Source organism: Equus caballus, chromosome 7 (assembly GCF_041296265.1).
Source record: "Equus caballus isolate H_3958 breed thoroughbred chromosome 7, TB-T2T, whole genome shotgun sequence".
In the NCBI taxonomy this organism is placed as follows: Eukaryota; Metazoa; Chordata; class Mammalia; order Perissodactyla; family Equidae; genus Equus; species Equus caballus.
This window is the reverse complement of record NC_091690.1, coordinates 54,804,665-54,829,023: the sequence shown is the minus strand read 5'-3', so window position 1 is coordinate 54,829,023 and position 24,359 is coordinate 54,804,665. Positions and strand designations below refer to the sequence as shown.

General features: G+C 48.2%; 1 protein-coding gene and 1 non-coding gene across 33 annotated transcripts; one reads left to right on the top strand and one right to left on the bottom strand.

The window, feature by feature from the left end:
- Positions 1–417: 417 nt before the first annotated feature.
- Positions 418–24,353, bottom strand: LOC106783448 (ral guanine nucleotide dissociation stimulator-like). Of its 32 annotated transcripts, none has more exons than XM_070274166.1 (12): positions 20,194–20,333; positions 19,723–19,826; positions 19,393–19,470; positions 19,161–19,231; positions 18,726–18,797; positions 17,565–17,633; positions 16,451–17,107; positions 15,977–16,098; positions 15,670–15,773; positions 15,230–15,365; positions 5,761–5,895; positions 2,259–3,614 (listed from the first exon to the last, which is right to left on the bottom strand). In XM_070274166.1, exons 2-7 carry the CDS (start codon positions 19,790–19,792, stop codon positions 17,000–17,002), a joined length of 468 nt encoding a protein of 155 aa, XP_070130267.1. In that variant the 5' UTR covers positions 19,793–19,826; positions 20,194–20,333; the 3' UTR covers positions 2,259–3,614; positions 5,761–5,895; positions 15,230–15,365; positions 15,670–15,773; positions 15,977–16,098; positions 16,451–16,999. The 32 variants fall into 32 exon arrangements, with proteins under 32 accessions (XP_070130290.1, XP_070130267.1, XP_070130289.1 ...); XM_070274175.1 differs by lacking the exons at positions 2,259–3,614; positions 18,726–18,797 and adding exons at positions 5,405–5,527; positions 21,180–21,552; positions 21,695–21,822 and having other exon boundaries at positions 15,977–17,107; positions 20,194–20,408; XM_070274168.1 differs by lacking the exons at positions 2,259–3,614; positions 5,761–5,895; positions 18,726–18,797 and adding exons at positions 21,180–21,552; positions 21,695–21,822; positions 23,253–23,355; positions 24,067–24,319 and having other exon boundaries at positions 14,664–15,365; positions 15,977–17,107; positions 20,194–20,408.
- MIR8993-2 (microRNA mir-8993-2) lies at positions 17,609–17,723 on the top strand. The gene is given in 1 exon segment (NR_128010.1): positions 17,609–17,723. It is a non-coding gene; the product is annotated as a microRNA mir-8993-2 (primary transcript).
- Positions 24,354–24,359: the final 6 nt, after the last annotated feature.

Here is a 24,359-nt window from a genome sequence, read left to right as displayed (position 1 = left end):
AGGTCACTTCCTGCGTGGATTTCTCCCATCCCCAGCTTGAGGGCAGAGGAGGTAGTGGGTTGCCAAATGTCTGCCAAAAGTCCCTGTCCACCCTGAACGTCGGACTGTGATCTTATTTGGAAACAGAGTCTTTGCAGATGTGATTAAAGACCTGAGGATGATGAGCTCATCCTGGATATCGGGTAGGGCCTGAGCTGAATGACTGGTGTCCTTATAAGAAGAGGAGAGGACACAGAGACATGGAGGGGAGAAGATCGTTTGAAAGACGGGGCAGAGGTTGTAGATCTGCTGCCACAAACCAAGGAGGCAGGAACCGCCAGGAGCTGTAGGAGGTAAGGGGGGATCTCTGCTGTTGGTAAACTGAGTCAATTGGAGGGCTCCCCCTTTGTTCTCGCTTAAACCATCAAAACTTAATAGTACCTTGTCTTCAAAATTGTAATTATCACGTGGCTTATGAGATGGATGTCCTGAAGAGCGTTGGCCATGCCAGATGCCATCATTTAAATTTCTCAGGTCCTCAGTTGTCACATGTTAAGTCTTCGTTTTTCAAGGTAACTCACCGAAATCATAGTCTACATCTAGGAATCAGTCAGAAATAATTTAAATATATGGGAGAGAAAACCCGACTAAAATTAACTTAAGGTAATATACCAGAATATAAGAAGAAAGAAAAGATTCAATGAGGGAAGAAATCAGCTCATGTTAACGAGACTTGAGGAGTAGATTATGTCCAGGCACAGATACAGGCAGGATACAAGTGAGGGGGCAGGTCTTGTCCTGACCATCCCTCACGCCCACTCCTACCACGCTTTCTTCCCAGGTGGCCTCAAATCCTGTCAGCTGCTCCTGCCCTGTGACCTCACTCAGCTCCGCTTCCCAGAACTCCAGGTCTGGCAGGTAAGAACCCTGTGTGCCCCTGGCTCCTCCTCTGGTTCCATAAAGGGTCCTGTGCCTGGATCCTGTTGGACCAGAGAGGGCCATTCGACACTCCCTGTGCCAGGACTCGGGGTTTGGAATATGCGGATTAGCTGACACTGAGGCGTTAGAACACCCCAGTCCTAGGGTGGAGCCAGCCCCACAGCAAAGCCTTGGCCCTGGGAGGGAGCGGTCATTATGTTAAATCAGGAGGCCACTGTCAAGAGGCACAAGGCACAGTTGCCCACTTCCACTCACTCTCTGCCCTTCTGATTCTCAATCCCTCTTTGACACTCTAGAATCAGGCTTCTTTCCTCACCACTGCTAAAACTGCTCTGTCTTAATTTTTCAAGGAAGTCCAGAAAATGCCAGATCCTTCCAAAACCACCTCAAGTCCTTTTCCTTCCTGAGCTAGGGAAAGAGTCCCCCCATCTCACATCTGTATCTTGACACCTTTTCCACCAAATATTGTTCATAACATGTTAATTGAATAATTACGATGTGCCCTACACTGTGAGCTTATAATCAAGCAAAAAGGGGCTCATTCTGCTCGCTGCGATCTGGTGCCAATCAACTACAGACAAGCCAGTGGTTGAGAAGGAAAATTTAGACGATTAGCTAGCATAATTGGAAGATGGGAGACTAGTGTCCTGAAGAAGCATCTTAAAATCATACAGAATCTCGAGGCAGTTATATAGGAGAAATGGGCAAGGGAGGGGGGTTTAGTAATGTCAACCGTCTGGTGTGATGGACTTGAAGGCGCCTTGATATCTCTTTCTTCTGTCATTTCTGATGGGTACCAAGGCAGAGTTTTTCTTTCTGGAGATCGTCATGTTCCTGGGGAACTGAGAGAACAGAGTTGTCTTATCACAGCTGGGAGACACATGTAAGCAAGTGTCATGGAACTAGCAGGTCATGTATACCGCAAAGGCGAGAGGTGCTTAATCGTCTAGGCTATGTGCGGGCTAGAACACATTTACAGAGACGAGTGAGTCAGGGCCATAGTTCCAATATTGCTTCCTTTCCCTAACATGGCTTCCCTCATGCTAACTTAAGATCTAGCTGTTACAAGTAGGAGGACAAGTTTCATTGACTTAGAACCTAGTGTCAGGGTGAAGGCAATGAGCCTGCTGCCAAGGTTCTCTCAGTGCAAAATGTTCTCAAAGGACACTTTCCTTCTTAATAACCTAAAGTTAACTATTTAAAAAACCACCCAGGTAATTTTAGGTAACAGATAAGGCTGTAACAGGTAGCCTAAGCGCTAATTAAATTATATAAAAATGTCTTATGTCTGAATTAGCATTTGGCAAAAATATGGAAGAAAAGGATGCGACATTTTAGAATGAGATATAAAAGCAAGTTTAATCAAATAAGATTTTTATGGAGTCAAATTCATTCAATGTTAAAAAAAGCTCTTTACAGTTGGTATCATCTTTTCTTGAGCATAAATATTAGAAGAAAATATTATAACTAAAAACACTAAGTGATCCCTCAAGCTAAATTACCTCTGTCGAATTTAATATAAAAGTAAATAAAAATCATGGTAAACAGAAAGTGTGGAGTACAAGGACAAGTAAAGATCTTCTTTCTTGTCACACGAAACCCGATCTCTTACCCACCAGACCATCTACTCTTCACATTTTTGTCTTTCAAAAGAATTAATAAAGTACAATTTTAATATGACAAAGTGTCACAGTCCAGAGCAGGATTGACATTAAAAGAGGTGAGTGAAACTGAGGGCTGCTCATGGGAGCCACTTGCCCAGGGCCGCACCTCTTGGCTTCTTCAGCACAAGCTTCTGTTTCCATTCAGTTCTCAGAACATCCTTCTTGGCTCCTCCCTCTCTGCCTCCCTGGCAAGCCTGTCTGCCCTCAGGGCCTCAGCCAGTCCCTCCCTTGGCTTTTTAACTTCCTGACTGTCTGCAGATATCTCCCTAAGTTACTGGCTGTGTACAAACGGACTGTGGGAGGCAGAGACCTGCTCCTGGGGTCATCTCTGCCCAATCTGAAGACCGTGCAGCAGTGGGCTCGGGGCTGGTGTGTAGAGACCCAGCATCATTGTGGCCCAGGGATTCACCTGGATTATGAGGTGCCATTATTTTTAAGGTATTTGTGATATTGAAGACTTAAAAGTTCTCCTTCAGTGCTGCCGGCCTGGAGATGCTGCAGTCTCCTGGATGCACAGACTCGCTGGGGCTTCTGCCAGGTCTCCTGCCGTTGACTGTACCTGACCTCATTGCCAGGATGGGAAGTTATCATTGTGACTGGCCTCTGGAGATGCAGCTGGTGAGTCTTATAGGAAGGGCAGACCTTTCCCAACGAGTCCGCCCTTGGGAGTTGGCTAAATGGACTTGTCCTTTCTTCTCTGAAACCTGGGCCATCGTATTTCTTTTGAGCTTCCCCTTTGAAAACAAAATGAAATGTGAACCTTGAATAAAATGAGGGATGCAGACTGCCAGCCAGGCAGAATGTTCTCAGCTCATTTGGATCTTCCACCCTCTTCTCTTCCTGGAGAAATGTGTCTCATGTTACTCTCTGCATCATAATCATCTGGATGGTTGTTAAAACTCAGATTTCTGGACTTCAACTCAACTAGGGTGCAGGTGGGGCCAAGAATTTGCACTTCTAAGTGGTCCCAGATGCTGCTGCTGCTGCTGGCACAGGCATCACACATGGAGAACTAGATTTGGGGACATCGAGCTGATAGGAGTCAAGGACAGAAAGCTCAGGTCATTACCCAGTGCCAACTCCAGACATTTCCCTCCACCACCCTCCTCTGAGGATGTTCCCTCTTCCCACCCTGTCACTGTCAACTACATACATGTTGGTACCCCCCACCCACTGTCATTTGCATACAGAGATCACAGGCATCTTTGTATCCCCAAATTTCAGGTCTTCAGCGTCTCTTTGTGCTCTGCCGTAGGCACACGGTCACCTAGTTTTCACGGCTCCTTTAGTGCCTCATCTCCAGTGAAATCACACACCTCTCAGCCCTTACATGCTCCACTCCACTTCCACACCCAAGTCCCATCTTCACTCTGATATTCTCCTGTTCATAAATAAGTAACTCAGACCCATCCCCAGTAAACAACCATCTTTCCTCCCCGACTCTCTTCCTTCTCTCTTCCAACTCTCCTTGTTAATCTCAGCTCCACCATCTGACCTAACACAACAATTGATGCTCCTTAGAAGTCAATCCTGCTCTCACATTTATTCCACATTCACACCCTCTTCCCGTCCATTTTCCTGGCTTCACGTACCATTAGTGAACTAGAAATGCCCATAGAATTAGCATAGACCCTACTTCAACCCTGAGACCCAAATACTCATCTGCCCACTCCCTACACCAGTGACAAATCTCAACTCACATTGAGCAGGTGCCAAGTTGAACCAACCAGTTCTCCAAATAATTCACCCCTCTGTCAAGGTCCCCTAAACTTACTTGTTGGTACTAATTTCCTGTCTACCCCTGAGTGTCATTCTGGACACCCTGCCATCCCACACTCATATATCAGTGAGCAATCCCTCCACCCTCCTGAATCCACCTACAGATTCTCAACTTTTGAATAATTCTTGAGCACCTTTCAGATTTCCTACAAAATACCATCTCCACAGAGTGCCCTTCCCTGATCCAGCAATCAAAATAATATTACATGTTCTCTGTGTTAATATTTTTAATTGTATGTGTATTATTATCTGTTTCTTTCGTACTGTTTTCCTCACTAAATTGGATACTCCATGAAGTGAAGACTAGTGTCGACGTTAATATTTTGCACTGCTGTATTCACTTCTTGCTTTGGCCTTAGAAGGTGCAGATACATCTATTGAAAGAAATTATTCAAACTCAAAAATTACTTTCTAAGTTTTTCAAACAAATTCACTCAATTAGAATTGAAGAATGACGTAATCTCTTTTGTGGTGTATTGCAAAAAATTATCAGTAAGATAGCAAATCCCTTCTCTGTGTAATCCATTATAAGACTCTACTCCCAAAAATCTGTTAAAAATGTAAACCTAATCAGTACACCTTTCCTTTTAAGCCCCTCATTTCTGTCTTCAGAAGATATTTTTTTAAAGTAAAACCATAAATCTCACTTCATTCCTGTTGTCCTGCTGTAATTATTAACACCACTGCATTCCCCGACATGTCCCAGTTTGGAGGGAAAATTATTTGACCCTTCCATTTATAGAGCACCTATTATCTGCCGAGTTATGCACTAAAACCCATGATCCAGAATTTAACTTAACAATATCCCCGCCCCTGTTTATTTTAATCTCGGTGAGAGGAAAGAGTTAATAAACATAGTAATGAGTGTCTAATATAGTGTTAGGTATAACTAGGTCCTGGTAAACAGTAAGGCTGACACAGAGAGAGAGAGAGCAAGAGGGAGGGATGGAGGAAGAGAGACAAGGAGGGAAGAAGGGAGAAAGAAATTCACTAAAAGCATTGATGAGGACGAGATTAGGGAAGGACTCACTGATGACCTGATGTTGGAGTACAGAACTGATTTTTTTTAAAAAAAAGACCGAGCACATTGTGGGTTAACAATTATCTGGAAAGGTGAACAATTGAAACAGTGCAGGGCTTAATACTATTTCCACTTCCTAGTGATGCTGTTTAAAGACAAAACAAAACAAACGTCTGGCCTAGTATCACAGGAAAACTCCCTATACAAAAAAGTAGGGTGCCCTGAACATGACTTAACGAACATTAACACCTAGAAATAACTTTCAATAAGATATCTCCTTATTTTAAAGAGCTTCTGTCTGCTCACTTAAAGAGCTTCCACAGAAGAACAGAAGATACAAGTGGACACTCTTGCCGTCAGTGTGGATTCCACACTCACCGGAGTAGGCTGGCTGGGCAACCAGGTGGATGCAGGTGTCTCGAGGGCTGCAGACTCGTCCTGCTGACCCCACTCCTGATGTGCAGACAGCCTGTGGCTTGCTGGAGAAGGCAGTGACTTCTGCCTCTGATTCCCCTTTTATCAAGGAAGAGAGTGGATAACCCAATCAGGGGATAATCCAGAGGAGACATCCTGTCTCTTATCAACGGGATTTGAGAAATGCCTAAATCTTTATACTGAAACACAAAAATGTCAGGTTATTGACACTGTCAGATACTGGTCATAAATGGAAAAATTTTAATACAGTTGTGTGTGGGGAGGTGGTATTTGCAGTTTCTATCAGTATTTTGATGTTTCCTTTTTCTCCCACTATGGATACCTTCTATAAAAACAGGAATAGAAGTTTCTATGTACAAAGATGTACATACAACTTACATTTTTATAGGAAACAATTGGAGACTGTTTAAATGATCGTCAATAAAAGAATGTCCAAAGTTTATTAATACATCTCTAGAACATATCACACAGCCATTAAAAAGAAATTAATATTTTGTGCATTTACATTTCACCTAATTACCAGTAAATTTGAGATTATTCTAAGCATTTTAGTCTTTCCTTTCCCTTTGATCTAAATAATTAATGTCCCTTTACTCTCTTTACTTCACTGGCTTTGATTTAATCCATTTATTATTCCATTATTTCCTCTATAAACTGCTTAATTGCAATCATATAGAAATCTTGGTTTAATTGCACTAATGGTTAAATCATTGATCCTTAATATAATTAATACAAATAGTTACTTTTACCACCTCCCACCAATTCTAATACCGTAAACAATTTCAGTTTTATTTTGAACCTTCCTCACTTTTGCATTACTGTTGTCATGCATTTTAGTTCTACGTGTATTTTAATCTCCATGAGAGGTTTCTACAATTGCATCATAAAACAAAATTCGTGTGTATTTATTTATAGATTATCCTTTACTTTCCTTTTATTGCTTCCTGCATTCCTGGTTCTCAATCTGGGATTATTTTCCTTTGGACTTAGTAACTCACTCTAGTATTTTGTCTAATTCAAGGCTGCTAACAGTGAAAAGTTTCACTCTAAGTTTTCCTAAGACATCATTATTTGGTGCACTGTTGCTGCTGGATACAGAATTCTGTTTTGACATGAGATTTATTTTAGCGTTTTAAAAATGGTGCTCTGGTGATGTCTATCTTATTTTATCTATGGTTAGAAATCACCAATTATCCTTTTCCTTGCTTATTTGGCCTCTATAGTCTCTAAAATCCTTTACATTAACTTTGGTTTCCGGACTACATTATAGCTCCTTAATAGTTCCTGTGTATTCACTCTGCTTAAAGAATGTTGAATTAATTAAATCTGTGGGTTGATGTCTTTCACCATCTTGGAACAGGCTTGTGCATTTTCATTTCTGATATCAATTCCTGCCCACATTCTTTATACTCCCCTTTTGATCACACGTGTCTTGTAATTCTATGCTGAATTTTCCAATGTTTTTCTCCCTGTGGTTTTGTTGGGAAATTTGCTCTTGAACTGTCTTCCATATCAGTAAACCAGCCTTTTGCTGGATTCAATTCCTTCTTAATTACTTAAATCTTAATTTTAGTTCTAACATAAACACAATACATAGATTGAATTTTTTAAATGAGAGAGAGCAGAGCATTTTCACAATGAGGAGAAAATGTTTTCCTTTTGATACAATAAAAGTCAAAGAGGGGTCAGACCCGTGGTGTAGTGGTTAAGTTCAGTGCAGTCCACTTTGAGCCCAGGTACATGGACTCAGATCCCAGTCATGGACCTACACCACTCATCAGCCATGTTCTGGCAGCAACCCACATACAAAGTAGGAGAAGATTGGTACAGATGTTAGCTCAGGGCTCATCTTCCTTGAGCAAAAAAAGAGGAAGATTGGTAACAGATGTTTACTCAGGGCAAATCTTCCTCAGTGGGAAAAAAAAAACAAACAGATAAGAGAAAATTATAAATTGGATCATATTAAGATATATGAGGAGCAGGTATTCATCAAAATTCACCAGACACAGAGGCAGTGGAAAACGTGAGTGGGAGACAAGATTGGCATTACCTACGTCTGGTAAAGTACATCAAGCCAAATTCTGTAAGTAATTCTGTCCAATGAAACAAAAATACAGAAAACCAACTAAAAAAGTGGGTCAAATTCTAGAACAGTCACTCCATAAAAGAGGCTAAAAAATACTCTGTGTGAATCTTCTCTTACAACTATAAATCTTATGAAATTTCAATACAAATCAAGTATAACAGGCCAATTTAACTTTTAAGTTGAGATATGCCGTAATTGTAAAATACTTTCAAGGCTCAGAAAGAAGAAAAAGATATAACCTATCTTGTTCTTCCAACAGATTGGGAGTACATTTTTGAAATAATATTTAGATTTCTTGGGTTAAATAAAAATGTTATAAAACCCAGTTTCATCTGTTTGTATTTACTTCCTTTAACTTGTGTTCTAGGAAATTTTAAATGACATAGGTCACAGTGTTATATTTCTGTTGGTCTTGGCTGGATAAAGCCACTATGTGATGTTAATTTTAGATGTCAACTTGACTGGGCTAAGTATGCCCAGATAGCCAGTTAAGCATTATTTCTGGGTGTGTCCATGAGGATGTTTCTAGAAAGAGATAAGCATTTGATTCCATAGACTATGTAAAGAGACCCACCCTCCCCAATGTGGGTGGGCATCATCCAACCTATTGAGGGCTCGAAGGGAACAAAAAGATGAAGGAAGGGTGAATCTGCTCTCTCCTCTGGAATGTCCATCTTTTCCTGCCCTTACACATCAGAGGTCCTAGCTCTCAGGCCTTTGGACTTGGGCTGAGTTATATCAGTAGCTTTTCTGGTTCTCCAGCTTGCAGATGGCAGATTGTGGGACTTCTCAGCCCCCATAACTTTGTGAATCAATTCCTATAATAAACCTCCACTTCTATATGTTTATATTTATTCTATTGGTTCTGTTTCTCCTAAGCACCTTGACTAATACACATGGATAACAAAGTCCATAGTAAGTACACCAGAGGAAATTCCTCAAGGTATAGGAGGCTTCCCCACTGCCAGGAGGAAGCAACTTATCCCACCCTGGCAACATATGTGTGCTAGCATGTACACATGCACCCAGCTAAACTTGAAAATGCACACAGGCTCAAACTCTCTCTCTGACTTAGTAACGGGGGTTATTTCTACATGACATGTTATAAACTCTTTGCTTTGTTTATTTTCTCTTTCCTCTCATTAAGACTCAGTCAAATGGGCATTGAGTCTGTTTAGTTTATTTCTGGATAAACTAAAACCACAGGTTTTATACCAGAACTTTGTACATAGTAGATGCTCTATAAATAGGATGGCCAAATAGTTTTTCCTCCAAACTGGAACATATCAGGGAATGAAAATTGTGGTATTAATACTTATGATAGGAGAGCAGGAAAAACGTCTTAAGCTGTAATTGCTAATTTATTGCAGTATACCACTCAAAAGATGATAGCTTTGCGTAAGTGTAGTTAAGTGGGTGGATTTAAAATATTTCAGGAAGCAAAGTTTTAGTGTTTGAATTTCATATGTATATAAATATATATATATTATACATAAAATATAGCTGAGGCCTTTTTGTGTGCACAGCTATATGTGAACACTGCTGTGGGAAACAGAAAATCCATATTAGTCTTGTCTTCGTGGAGTAGTCAATTCAGTGAGAAAGGACTAAATATTGAAAGAAATAGATAATTTCCATATAGGTAAAATAGAAAAAATATCAACAAAGAGAAAAAATGGAGTTTTGTAATTTAGGGGAGTTCACTATGGTAAATGACATTTTGTGTGAGATTTGAAGAGTGGTTAGAAATAATTCAAATTCAAAAGTGGAAAATATGTAGGTGGATTCAGGAGGGAGGATGGATGGTCCATTGCTATGAGTGTGGGGTGGAAGGGTGTCCAGAATGACACTCTGGGTTACACAGTATATTAGCACAAACAAGTGAGTTTGGGGACACTGGAAGAGAAGTGAATTATTTGGGGAAGTGGTTTGTTCAGCTTGGAACCCAGTCACTGTGAATTGAGTCATTGATGTCTCTAATGTGGTGAGTGGGCAGGTGGATATTTGAGTCTAGGAGTCAGAGTCAGATCTGTGCTGGCTCTTTGAATATTTTTGGCTCATTAGTGATATTTGAAGCAGGAAATGGATGGGATTGCCCAGCAGGAGGGTGCAGAGGGAGAACAGATGTCCCAGCAGGGCTGACTTCTGGGAAGCCTCAGTCATTGTGGGTTGGTCCTAAAGAGAAGCCAGGAAGTTTGGACAGGCAAGAGCAGCACAGTGTAGTGCTGGTGGATCCCAAGAATGAACAGGCTTTTCAAAGGAAGTTGAAGTCCAGGATGTCACATGCTACCGCAGGACATGTCAGACACACAATGAAAAGTCCACATTGGGTTTGTAAGCATAGCCAAAGAAGCATCCACAGAATGTGGATATGGGATTGGGTGGGCACTGTGGAAATAGAGGCATTGGGATGGATGTGAACTTTTCACAATGAATCCCTGGCAAGAGGAGGAGAGGGAGAACATGGCGGGTGAGGAGTATTAGGAATGCTGGATGAGGGATTGGTTTGTAGATGGTAGAGATTTGTACAGTAAGGAAGTAAATGAAAGTACTTCAAATATGGAGCTCATAAGGTCATTGAGATTGAAGGATGAGCTAAAAATCAGAATGGTTTCAGCTGAGAAAGAAATTTATTTGGTTATAACAACAGAAAAGTTGTGATAAATGAATTCCCGATGAGGAATATTTGTAGATCTGATGACCTGAGAGTGAAACAGTTCTTGTCTAGGTTGTTAACAATTTATCTGTGAAATATGAAGTAGGTCGGGAAGAAATAGAGTTTTATGGAACTCAAGAAATGGAAAGAAATTAACAGAGCATTCAGGGCATGTTAGAGAACGCACATAGGCCCACTGGTTGCTCTTGATTCTCTGTTGGGATCCACAGACTCCTCGTGTGCTCTCTCTTCGGTGGTGATCCTCAGTGCAGGTGTCAACGTGGCATGGCAGGTATTTGAAATTATCCAAAGTCAGAGGCTTACAGGGCCAATGTGATGGAAGTGATGAATCTGGGAGCATGGTCAGTGGATGATTGAAATGATGGACCACAGAACCCAAGATTGAAAGAAAGGAATAGGAAGAGAGAAAGGAGAGAGCCTTGTGAAGATGTTCATACTGGAGTAAAGTGATTTCTTGAAGGCTGGTTATTTACAGTAGAGTTCTTTATGTAAAAACAGGAACTGGAGATTTGTGGTGGGAATGTGGTGTTTGAGTACCTGATTTGTGAGGAGAATGTGGGGTTAAGACAGGATTTTGCTGTGGAGGGTATCTAAGAGTGGAACAGTGCATGATCTCATTAGAGATGGCACTCTAAAAGTAGCTACGGGGCCCTTGGATCACTGTTTCCCAATGATAGTGGGTTACTTGGTACCAGAATGTGTGTAGTTGACAATGACAGAGAAGGGGAGAGAGTAACATCCTGAAGCAAGATGGAGGAGGGAAGTTTGTCTGGATTTGACATTGGATAATGACCTTGAGCTTTCTGTCCGTGTCTCACATGGGCTTGATGATGTCCCAGAATCCCATTCTCAACATGTGGTACCTATACTAGCAGCATCAACAGCACCTGGGAACATCTTAGAAATGAACATTCTCCATTCCCACCCCAGATTGACTTGAGTTGAGGTCCAGCAATCTGAGTTTTAAAAACCCTCCAGATGATTGTGATTCACATTTGAGACACATTCTCCAGGGAGGGAAGGAGGGTGGAATAGCCACATGAGCTGAGAACATTCTCCATGGATGGTAGTCTTCATCCCCCATTTTGTTCAAATTTCACATTTTATTTTTAAAGGGAAAGTTCAAAAAATATGCCCCAATTTCATGGTGGAAACAATGAACTAAAACCAAGCAGAAACCTGCAGCTCTGTACACGCTGAAGGCTGAGCAGCTGCATATTCCGGAGGCCAGGTACTAGGATAACTTCCCATCCTGGCCGTGAGGTCAGGGGCCGTCAGTGGGAGGAGACCTTGGAGAAGCCCCGGTGAGTCTGTGGAGAGGAGAGACTGCAGGGCCTCCAGGCTGGCAGCAGTGAGGGAGAACTCTTAAGTCCTTCCGATTCACAGATACCTTAAAGATAATTGCACCAGCTGGTCTAGGTGAACCCCTGGGCCATGGCTGGAACTGAGGGATCTGCACACCAACCCTAGCCCGCTCCTGACCAGTGTCCGTATTGGGCAGAGATGAGTCCAGGAACGGGTCTGGGTGTCTCACAGCCCCTCTGCAGGCAACAGGCAACTTCTGGAGATATTAGGAGACAGATGTTGCAAGTGAAGAAAAGCATGGGAAAGACTGACTGTTGGCTTGAGAACAGAGGAGATTGCCAGGGAGGCAGAGAGAGCAAGGAGCCAAGAAAGGCACCTGAAAACACAGTGAGGAAAGCGATATTGGTGCTGAAGGAAAGGAGAGTGGTGCAGTGAGAAATCCACCAGGAGACAGCCTTGACCCCCACAGCGTCTCTTTGTAACATCCATCATGATCCTTACCTTTCATGGGAAACCTCGATTTTTATTTACCATGATTTTTCTTCCTGTTTATATTAAAATCAATAGGATAATTGAGGCTGAGGAATTAGTGTTTTGAACTTACATTTGTTTTTTCTACACTCAATGAACAGATAATACCTACTCAATGAGATTTATCTCTTAATGTGATATTAAATCTGATTTCATAAATTATGAATTTGCATCTAATTTTAACAAAATCCTTCAGTCTTTGTCACATGTTAATTCAGACATAGGTAATTTCTATATCATAAATTAAGTACCTCTGATTTGTTCCATGGCAAACTTGTCTAGCTTTGATGTTGGAATCTTAACAATGACCATGCCCCGTGGGGCATTATTTTCCACTTAGAGAATCTTGGCAGCTGGCTCAGTGCCTTCATTCCCACACTAGATCTGGAGATGTGGAAATGCATTCACCTTGCTTGCAGTACAGAGTACATAGTAATTATGCAATAAACATGAGATAAATGAATAATCAGTGGCATCATCAGGTCATTCACAGAAGCCAGACAGACAGAGCTTCCCCAGGTCAGGAAGAAGAAGCATTCCTTCATATTTGCAATGTTTTCATTTTTAACATTGTAATGTGAACAGTGATTATACTATTTTTATGAAAATTGTCTTCTGAAAGTTTTCAAAAATCTCCAAATCTCAGAGTAGGGAAAATCAACCTCTGTGAACCTGTCACTTGCATCAGAGATTGTCAACTCATAAACCATCTGGCTTTATCTTTACACCCACCGCCTGGAATTAGCCAGCTGTAGATGCCGAGAGAACATCATTTCAGGTGTAAATATATCAGTTTCTCTTACAGATGAGAGATTTTTGGGACTCAAACCCAACAAAGTTATCACACACAAAAGTAAAAATGTCACTCCTATAATCAACTATCTAGTCAGCCTCCAAAGTCTCCCAGTTTTCTCCGGGTTGTTTCTTGGTTTTACATTTTATTTGAGTCAGGATCTTAATGAAACCCTTCGTTTGCAATTGGTTGATCTGTTTCTGAAGTCACTTTTGATCTCTGTAGTTCATGCATCTTGGGCTTTGGGTGGGATATGTGTGTGTGTGTTAATGTGTCTACACCAATATGTGAATTCTTTCTTTCCTGGATGGCTGTGCCCTGTTGGGAAGGGCCTGGGCTGCCGGAAGCGGGATTTATACTCGGCTTGTGGCTGAACTGAAAGGGCCTCCCAGGGTGACACTTGCAGCCTTCAGCAAGGAGGAGGAAGAACTACCAAGGAATTCATGTGGCCCTTGTCTTACAGTGTTTCAGGGGATGACGTTCAAAATGCCAGGTGATAACCCTGTAGCTCCTGGTCATGAGGCGGGTTCTCAGGGTGAGCTCAGAGCAGTATCAATTCACTGCCCAGATGGGAAGCGTTTCAGTATTTTAATTGGTAAGGTTGTGTGTGTAGGCCCATGTTCATCAGTTTGGTGGCATTCCTCTGCTAGACCCATCTCTATACTGGCACCTCTCATGCCTTATCTTTCAAAACTCCCAACAGGCAAGTTTCACATCCCCATAACACATAACCACAGCACCACAGCACAAGACTGGGGAAAAGAACACAGCCATCCTGGGGGCTAGAAGCTCTATAGGATTGAGCCCAGATGACCCTTTAGGTCAAGCTGGTAACAACAGGACTGAGCGTGTAAACTATTGTTTGTCCGGGAGCATGAACCTCAGAACCACATGGGACCCTGGGCAGCAAGGGAGAGTGTGGGTCATGCACTGCCCAGGATTAAGGTGCGTTATCCTGGGCAAACCAGAGCTCACGGCTGATCCATCAGGCCTGGCTAGGTAGGAATGGCCACGATGTACCTGACAGAGAGGCTGGGGCCTTAGGGAATTTCTGCCCAAAAAGAATTGTAGAAGGAAGTGAGGGATGCTGGAAATCTAGTTCACAGGGAGCAGTGACGCTTATGCAACAAAGCCCTGTTGTAGCTTTAAAAGCTGCATCACAAATCTTTCCCTCTGGATAGGAAACAAGCAGGAAAAGGACTTCCAAGGTCATGGACCAGGATCCCGGGAGGAGTCCAATCCAGGTAAAGGGTGAACAGGGAGCCCCTAGAGGCGGCCTGCAGAGGGATATCCTGCCTGCCCTTAGTCCGTCTGCAAATGGTCTTCCTCTGGCCTTGTCCTTTCCACATGCAAAGATTTATCGGTTTACATTTTTTACCCATTTAGTGTTAGTGCAATTCCAGAGATTCATTAGAAAACTACACTTTCCAAAAATTGATCAAAAGAAAGCTCCATGAGAGAAGCAGAAAACATTCCTTCTTCTTCGAAAGCTGTAGAAAGTCAGCCAGTGTCCCGGGGCAGGACATGGTCCTGGCAAGTGCCATCTGAAAGACCCACATTTCTGTGCTGGTTGCTCTGCTGGGAAAATCCCTCCAGCCTCTAAATCCAGGGGGATCTGAGGGGCTGTCTCTGCTCCTGGCCCAGGGGAACCACACTGAAACGAACCTGTCCTCTAAGGAAGGGCAACTTGGGGGGTCCTTAACTTGCCAGGGAGGGGGCTGGCCTTCCTCCCTTGTCCCACATACAATGAGCTGTGACCGTGCACCAGTTCTTAATTCAAGGAGGAAGCTGAGGTTCTGTGTCTCATTTATATGAGATGAGCACAGGAGGTGAACCACACCACAACTCCCAGGCTGTAACAGAAACAGGATTTTAGTATAATATTCAAATCTGACACTTACTATTAAATAATATTGCTCTCCCCAATAGGCAAACAGACACTGGGGTAGAGATGTCAGGGAGCTGGAGGGGGATCGTCCCCTCCCCTTTGGGATTTAGGCAAAACCAGGAAAGAGCTTACAACGTCCTCCTTCACATCTGGGTGGGAAGAGCTGGCCTGGTGCACCCCGAGGGTCCCAGCCATGTCCCTGCGCCTGAAGAGGCTGAGCTTGTGGTGGCATCCAGAGTGTGATGGCTCCTGGCCAAGGGCATGGCAGCTGAATAGAAGAAACAGGCTATTTTGGGGTCCCTCCCTGAGAAGCATGGCCCAGCTCCCTGCCCCCACTGCACTCTGTGCTCCAAACCCGGTGCTGAGTGCTCAGTGCATCCACAGCACCCCATTCGTCTGACATTGAGGTACCGTAAAGCATCACCCGTACCAGAGGGGGCAACTGAGTCCCAGCAAGGAGAAGGGAGTGGCCTGTCACAGGACTGGTCAGCAGGGGAGCTGGGATCCAGGCACAGACTGAGCCCAAAGCTTTGTGAGCCCCTGGATTCAGTCCCTGCAGTCCCGACACTCACTCAGCCCCAATCTTGAGGATGGCCGGTTCTTCTTGGTCCTGAAGAAGCCTCGCATTTTGCTCACCTTCAGGTTTGGGGGCTCCAGCTGGCAGGACAGGCTGTAGCTACAGGACAGAGTGGACCTGTGAGCTACCAGGAGCCACATCTCAAGTGTCCCTCCCAGAGCCTGCCAGCAGCTGGAGTCTTGGTTCGCCAGGGTTCACCAAGCAACAAGGTCTGGGGCTGATCAGGGAGCCGTGGGCACATGGTCCGGAGCTGGCCCTCAGAGAGAGTCTGCCCTGCACTCACCCAGCTCCTGAGCCCTCACCTCTCATCCTCACGGAGGGGCTCCATGGCCTGGAACCAGGCCCCAAATTGCTCCTCGGGCTGCAGGTGGCATTCATTGGCAGCCTCTTGGAGCAGCTGGATCCTTTTAATGACCTTGAATTTCTGGGAGGAAGGACAGGATGCAGACAGGGCCTGGGGGGGGAACCCAGCCAGGAACTTGTGGGTAGTGAGGAGCTGCTCTGGGGTCTTTGCTCATTGGGAACCCTCCTTCCCTCCCACTCCATTCAGGATGTGCCTGTTCTCACAGTTGGGTTGAAATAGTTCCTCATCCAGGAAGGTGTCCTCGATGTCAGCCCCTCCTCCCACCCACCAATGTGATGGGATCCCCAGCTGCCTGTATCTAACTCTCCCAATAAAGATAAGACCCAAGGGATGAGGCCAGAGAAAGTCTTGCAGGGGACATCTGTGATTTCCACAGCCCCACCCTCCCCACATCGAGGGCACGGCTGCTCACCTCACTCCATTTCTGGAAGTTCACCATATTTCCCTCGAAGGCAGAGAGCCAATGTCCATCAGAAACAGCCCCCTTGGCCCATGACTAGCCCCCAGCCCACCCCTTCCCAGGTTGCAGGACTGCCAGGGCCTGGCAGAGGGCAGACACTGCCACAATAGAGCCTGAACCTGGGCCAGGCTCTGGGCTCCAGCGCAGGCAGGACAGGGGCACTGAGGCCAGAGACTCTGTAGCTCCAACCTCTCTGATGACAGACAGGGAGACTGAGGCCTCAGAAAGGAAGGGACAGCTGGACCACGGATGTGCTTCCTGACTTGCAGGGGCTGACTTCACTCCCCCAGGGGCGGGGCCTGAGGGAGAGGCTGAGTCCAGCTCTGACACCACCTCCTGCAGCTCTGTAGTCAGGCAGCTCTGAGCTCCCCCAGCCCAGGGAGCCTGGAGGGGGGCTTATGCAGAGCCTTGGGTCTCACATTGCTAAGATGTGCCTGAGGCCCCAGCTCCAGGGGCGGCCAGGAGGTTCTCAGGAGAGGAGCTTTGCCAAGTGCTGAGAGCTCAGGGCCCAGTGCAGGGCTCTCGCCTCCCAAACCTCCGGATCCTGTTCCCTGTTCCCCCTCCGTGCTCACACTCCTTCAGATAATCCTCCATCTCAGTGTCCAGCAGCTGCAGGTAATAGAGGATTGAGCCCAGGAAGGGGACGACACCCTGAGCCACCCTGAGTCCTGGCTTTCATGTGCCCCCATGGGACCCTCCCCCCAAAACCCTCACCCCAGCCTCCTGCCCACCCCAGACTCCCACATAGAGCAGCCCAGGACCCTCTGCAGTCTCCCCCAGGAGCCCCCTCCAGGAACACCAATCTCCCCTGTCACCTCCCAGGGTCGGCTTTAGGCAGATCCCAGGGAATGTGGTCCCTGCTCCTCCCCACCCCAAGTCCCTCCTGGGCCAGCCCTGCCAGGCCTCCTCCTGCTCACTTCTAATGCAGCCAGTGCAGGATCTGTGTGGCCAGGAGCTGGGCTGGAGGAGGAGGGACCCCTCTCTTGGTGGAGGCCTCCAGCTGTGAGGGTGGAGCACCCTCTCCTCGGACACATGGACCCCTCCTCCCCACCACAGGCACCCTCACCTGCCACTGCTGCCTCTCCTGGGCTATCCAGGGATCCATGTCCAGGGTCTCCCACAAAGAGGTCGCTTCCTGCAGGGTCAAGGACAAGGTCAGGGAGGCCATGCTCCCTTCGACATGTGTCCCAGGCCCTTGATCTTGGACCCTGGACATCTGGTGTGTGTGGCTGCTCCCTTTTCCAGATGCTCTGATTCTCGATCAGTCCGCAGCTCCAACACTCGCTCCTCTGTGGCCTCGGGCCTGCCCAGGCTCCTTAGCCTCTCTCCTCATCTGGAAAGTGTGAGGAGAACTCCACCTGCCTCCCAGGGCCTCCTGAGGACTCAGTGTCATCTGACTGTCATCACTGCTCTCCCCTCACCCCTCGAGGAGGAGGCGGCACACAGCTCCTGCACATTCCTCTCCTCCCTTGAACCTCATCCCCCGTTTGTGGGGCTTGTACCACAGATCACCTCCCTCCACGTCCCACATGGAGAGACCGAGGCTCACAGAGGGGCTTGACTTGCTCAGAGGCCCACAGAGGAGAGACCCCTTCCCCTCCCAGCCAGAGGCCCTGTCCCCCTGCCTTCACCCCACCTACAGACACACCTCTGAACAAGGTCATGTCCTCTGGACTCTCGGGGTGTGAGCAGACCCTCAGCCAGGCTGAGCCATGGATGACAAGGGGCAGGGTGTCTCAGAGGGCCTGTCCAAGTGGCATCTACCTGTCCCAGCCCCCTTGGATTCTCTGACCCCAGGCTATACCTGAGGCCATGCCAAAGGCCTCAGCTCCCTAGGATCCCTCAGGATGTTCCCCTGAACAGAACTCTCTTTTCATCCACTCAGGAAGGTGACCCCTAGTGCCACATCTGAGTGACAGTTACGGGGTGACCAGGGCACTGGTTGATGGTGACATTTGCTTCCTTTTGTTCTTGGAAACTTCTAACATCCAGTCAGGAAGGTCCACGAAGAATCTACTGGATCCCCCAATACTCTCATTGCCATCTGGGGCATGTGCCCTGCCAACAAGGCAGCAGGTGAGAATCCCACTGGGTGTGTCAGCAGTGACCACTATCAGGGCACAGTGGGGAGTCCCAGAGAGCACACAGTTCTGTCCCAGGTCCACTATTCATCCCATGCTGGGCAGCCCTCATGTCCACCTGGCCCATGGGACCACGCAGTGCCCACCTCAGGGGCTGGCAGGGTGCCCTGTCCTTGGACGTGCAGCAAAGACAGAAGGAGCAGCAGGGGCCTGGCTTCCTGAGGACAGACGGGGCTGCTTCAGGAAGAAAAGAGTCCCCACCCCCTCCATCCACCCACAGCCTGGAGAGAGTCAAGTGCTGGCTGATGGACCCACATGGAAGCCAGAGACCTGCTCATCCTGCAGGCTCCTCTCCCTCCTGGACAGTCCAGCCAACACCCCTGGGCCCCATGACCAAGGCCTCCTGTCCCTAACTGCCCCCACCCGTCCACGCAGCTAACACCCCTCTTCCTGTCAATCAGAACAATATAGACGGTTATTCCTCAGAGAAACTTTAAGGGAAAAACCCAGCAAAGCACATCCTGCCTGCTCCCTCCTCCCCTCACCCCTCCCCTCCTTCCAGATCTGCAGCCTCCACTCACCTCCATGAGCAGCTTCCTGCTCACCCGCTGGTCCTTGGTGCACAATTTTGTAAAATTTTTGAGAGCTCTTCCTGAGGGGGGAAAAGGAATGAAAACCTGTGCAGTGGTTTAGGGGTAAACCCTGTGTCTTTGAAAACCCAGAATATCCAAACATCCTGGATGAGCATTTTCCCTGGGTCCTCTGAGCCCTGGGGTCTCCACGGGACTGGGGAGGGGGCTCTCCCGGTGTCACCTGGGCCTCCATTCCTGTAACTCCTGAGCAGATGTGTTTTGAACAGTCGTGGTTTCAGTTGGATGGAGAGTTCTGTTGCTGCAAAGCAAATACTTGAAAATCTTCAGTTTGGCTCGACCCAGGACCTGACATTCAGGGACACTGATTCCTGAAGCAGAAGCCCCCGGCCTAAGTTTCCAGAGAGACTCAGAGTCCGCCAGCCAGGTGAGTCTCTGTCACTAGGGTTTGCTGTCTCCCAGGTGGTGCCAGCTTACTGAGGGGGCAATGCCAGCAGTATGGGGGATGTCTGGTCTTCCCAGGTGATGCTCACATGAAGAGAGGCCTACCCACCTGGAAACGCGTCCCCATGTCTTTTTGAGCCGATGGATCGTGCAGCTCTGCAGAGCAGAGAGGATGGCATGAGGTGAAGGGAAGTTCCTCAGGCCTTGGCACTCCTGGAGAAGGGAAGAGAGTGAGCTGGTGAGGAGAGCTGGAGCCCTGCTGCCTCTGGCTTCTGTTCCCTCATGGACATCTCCTGTCTTGGATGAGACACATGCTGAGGAACCCAGTGAGGGCACCCCTGGGACCTGATGAGTAGCATTCCCAGGTTGGAGAATTTGAGCTCAACCCAAGGAAGGAGCCCAGGAAGAAGTGAGCTTCCCACGCTGGGACCAGGAGTCAAGGTCAGTGAGGCCCCGGCAGGAGGGGCCTGGGGACTGTGCAAGGGCTCAGAGCACAGACTTCAATCCTGAGAGCTGAGGAAGGAGAAGGGGCAGTTTCCATGACTCCAGAGAGGGGCTCCCTGGGCCACCCAGAAGGTACCTTGGACACCTGGATCCAGAGCTTCACCACCCTGGCCCTGTCCTGGGCTGTCATGCTCAGGTCCCCCAGGCAGGTGGTGACAACACAGTTGACCACTGTGATAAACTGGGTGATGGTGGCACGGATGGTGCATGCCAGGTGCTCATTGCCCCTGTTGTCCCATGGGGACCAGATGGAGTCCAGACAGTGGGGGGGATCACTTTCTTGAACAGCTCCTGGGGAGGAAGAGAGTGTCACCCAGCCCTGTCACATGCCTGCTCCATGTCCACAGTCCACAGTCCCAGGCAGAGTCAGTGGTCAGAGCTGGAGCTCAGGAAGCTGAGGATGTGGCCTGGGGCTTGTGGGGGTCCCTGGGTTTTGTCTATGCCCACTGAGGGCACCCAGCACAGGATGACCCAGGACCAGTAGTGTGGGGAAGGAAAGTGGCATTCGCTCCCAGCCCAGTCTCACTACTCCAGGCACCAGAACCCCGCTGATACTTGACGATCGCAAGGGGCATCGTCCACCTTTTCTGATCACCCTGGGGCCCGACTCCTCGTTCAAATATACAGTCCCCCCAAGGAGTGACAATCACAATCTTTGTATGTTTGTCTCCCAGGTAGTCATTACATATGAGGTGCCTAATAATTGCTAAGGCTGTTGATGCCTCCTGTGCAAATGGATGACCCACCCAAGGACCTAACAGCCCTTCAGTGACCTCTCCTCCCCCGCCAAAGGGCCAGACTCTGCCCACCTTCCTCTCTGTTCCGCCTCATTCGTCTGCACAGCCGCTATGCCTGGCAGATGCTCTTTTGTCCATGTCTAGTGTCCACATGCGGACAGTACAGGCTTGGGAGTTAAGAGGTTGCCCAGGGCACATGTGTGTAAGTGGGGAAGCTGGGATTGGATGTAGGACATGGGATTCTGGATCAGGAAACAGCAGGTCTTGGGCCTCTGATGGCACAGGGAAGGCTGGCCCCACCTGCCCTGAGAGCCTGGCTGCTCACCACATCCATCAGTGTAAATTGCTCTGCAATCAGCTGGGGAGGGAACTCCAGGAAGTCAGGCTTCTGCTCCCACAGCAGGCTCTTGGTGGTCACAGCCCGGGGGCAGGTGGGCTCTGGGGCTGGATCAGCTCTGATGTAATCTCTCCAGATGGAGGAATGGTTCTCCCTGGAGACAAGGGTCCAGCGGGCTCCAACTGGATCTGGCGCTGGGGCTGGAGCTGTTGTTGGCACGGCTCTGGCCCTGGGGGGACTGATGGAGGTGACACTTGCTCCAGCTCTAGCACAGGTGGTAGAACTAGAATTGGAGCTGGCCCGGGCCATGGAGCTGGCCCTTGCTCTGGCTCTGGAGCTGGTGGAAGCTCTGGAGATGGTCCTGGAGCAGCATAAAGAAAAAGCATCATCAAGTAGATGACCTCCCCTGAGTCTTTCCAAAGACAGGAAGGACCCCACTGCATTAAGGGAACCCAGCCCGTGAACCCCCTGCAAATCATCTTCCCAGACTGCAGGGCCCTCACCTTCCAGCTCTGCCTCCACGGGCTCTGGAGGCTCCAGCTGGACTGGGAGGAGGGAGGCGTGGCCCTCCCACTCTGAGGTAGGCGAGCTCACGTGCACACGGGCCAGCTTCATCTGCGAAGAGACGGCACTGGGGGAAGGCATTGGGCAACAGAGTCAGAGGCCTGGTCTTTCCCTCCACACTGCCCACTGAAGGCGCCCTTATTTGGTCTGGGCCCCTGTGCCCACCCATTCCCATCCAGAGGAGAGCCCCAGCCCAGTCCCGCCCGTGTGGCTGTCCTGGTGGTGGCAGGATGGCTCATCCAGCAAGTTGAACACAGAGTCTGTTGTGAGTCTGTTCTTCCCACTGTCACTCTCTTCCTGAAGGGCTCGGACAAGGCCCACCCCAGCCCTCCATGCATTTGTGCAACTGGACTGAGGACTGAGGCAGATGTGGGACCATGTTGCTCACACACCTCCTGTTCTGGGCCTGCTGGAGGTGGTCCGAAGAAGTGGATGTGGAGAAGGGGAGGCAGATCAAGATAGGACTGTGGTGGGGATGGGTCTCTAGGGGACAGCCCAGCCCAGCCTCCACTCTGGTTCCCAGGGGTCCTGGGACCCATCTACAGGTCTTTGAATCCTGACCTCCTGGAATGGAAGCCATCAGACCTCAGCCTTCCAATGAGAATCAAAACATGTGTGAGATGCAGGGTTTTGCCAGCCTGGCCCCAGCCACAGTCCCCCATTTCCCCCAACCCTGTTCTGTAGAGACAGGGTGCTCTCCTTCTGGACCCAGAGGCCACTCATTTTATTCCGGCATCCTGTGGTCTGCCCTCCTGGTTTTGATAATGGAAGATGCCTCCGGATGTAAAGGTGGTGACGAGAGCATCATTTGGGATTTGCGATGGACGACAGGACCTGCGAATGATGTCTAATGTGACTGTTTGACTCTCAGATTACAACTGAGACATAGGGGTTGTATCTGTTGGACACCTGGATTCACTGAGTTATGCTAAGTGTCTCCAAAAATCCTGCACTTAGTAGGTGCTTCTCATACATGGTTGAATGAATGAAGTCCAGCCAGAAGCATCCCAGATGTCTGAGTGGGCCTGGGGCCCCTCTGCTCCCCAGACATCCTTAATTGGCCCCACCAAGCACAAGGACCAGGACCAGCTCTCTGGAATCTCAAACTCCTTGACAGGGTGCTGTCCGTGTGCTTTGCCAAAATCAGAAAGACCACATCCCAGAGACGGGTGAGACAGACTACTTTCCATGAGGAAGAACCAATAATAACCATGAACAACCACAGCTCACCCCACAGCCCCATCTGCAGAGCCACGCACCAGGTCAGCACCCGCCATGGCTGATCCCATTAGTCCCTCCAAGAACCCCATGACGTTTATCCTCTCCCACCCCGCTTTTCAGAGGAGCAAAGTGAGGCTCAGGGAGATGCAGTGACATTACAAGAATTACAGCTGGCAGTGGGCAGTCACCCAGTAAACAGCTGGTCCAGGACCTGGTGGGATGTGTTGAAGGCCGAGTAGTTGAACACAAAGGTGGTGACATTTGAGATGTTTCTGCCTAGGAAAGCTGGTGCCGTGGACTTTGTCAGTCTCCATCAGGCCTGCTGGAGGGACCGCAACCTGCAGGCCTCATTTAAATTCACAATGGGGTCATCTTCAGTCTGGGTGGAAGGAGGAGGGACACAAAAACAATCAGTGGCATCACCGTGAACCACTAGGAGGATGGAGGTTACTTTCTTTCTGCCTATGTAGCTGGTGGGGAGGAGGGGAGGTCGTGATTCCTTTGGGAGTGGGACTGTGGGACACTCTAGTGAGAAAACACTGGGAGCGTCTCAGGGGAGTCTCAGATTTGGGTCTGGATTCTGGTACTGCCTCAGTCATCTCAGGGTCCTGGGTGTGAAGACCCCTCTGCACTAATGCAGAGAAAAGACCCGGCCCGGGTCATTGTTGGTGGCCTGGAGCACCCGCCCCCTGTCCAGGGAGATGGCATAGTTGAAACCATTCACTAACTATGTGACCATCTTGTGGGTGCAGCTCTGCAAACACAGTGCCCGGGAGAAAGACCAGGAGGGATCAGGGGCCTGCCTGGACCTCACCAGGGCGAACCCGCACCACAGATCAGGCTCAGAGGGGCACCTGCATAGACCTCCAGCCAGGGCTGGAATGTGATGACACCTGGTGGGCTTGGGATTCACATAGGGATAAAGGAGCTCGGTCCCCAGCACTCAACTTCCTACCCTGCCAGGCAAGATGTGGGGTATGAAGATGACCCATTGCCAGACTTCCAACATCTCACTACCTGCTCCTACCCGGGATGTGTCCCCCCTCATCCCCACCTTTCCTAAGTGCACCTCCCAAACACACACACACACCTTGAGCATCAAGGGGTGTGGGGCTGGCCAGGTGGGAGCACAGTTGTGACCTGACCTGGAGTGGCCTGCCCTGGGTTGCCCTGTGTTGCCTGAGGGTTCCTCCTGCCAAAAGGCCAGAGGTGTTAGAGGTGAGAGTTGAGTCAATGTCTACAGCGGGTAAAAAGGCTCTCGTCAGATTTCTAGAAGCCAGAGCTTCGGAAAGTTGGGGCACAACATGAGAACATCCTGCTCTCTTGAGTGTCTCCATTCAAGTGAGCTGGATGTGAGGCTGTGTCTAGAATGTGGGTGCCTGG

Coding starts and splice junctions, on each gene's coding strand:
- LOC106783448 (XM_023645525.2), bottom strand. CDS start 19,792: ATGCCATCCTCTCTGCTCTGCAGAGCTGCACGATCCATCGGCTCAAAA. Junction 19,232..19,392: donor TTACAGGAATGGAGGCCCAG/GTGACACCGGGA, acceptor TTCCCCCCTCAG/GAAGAGCTCTCAAAAATTTT. Junction 17,634..18,725: donor GCACCCTGCCAGCCCCTGAG/GTGGGCACTGCG, acceptor TTGACCCTGCAG/GAAGCGACCTCTTTGTGGGA.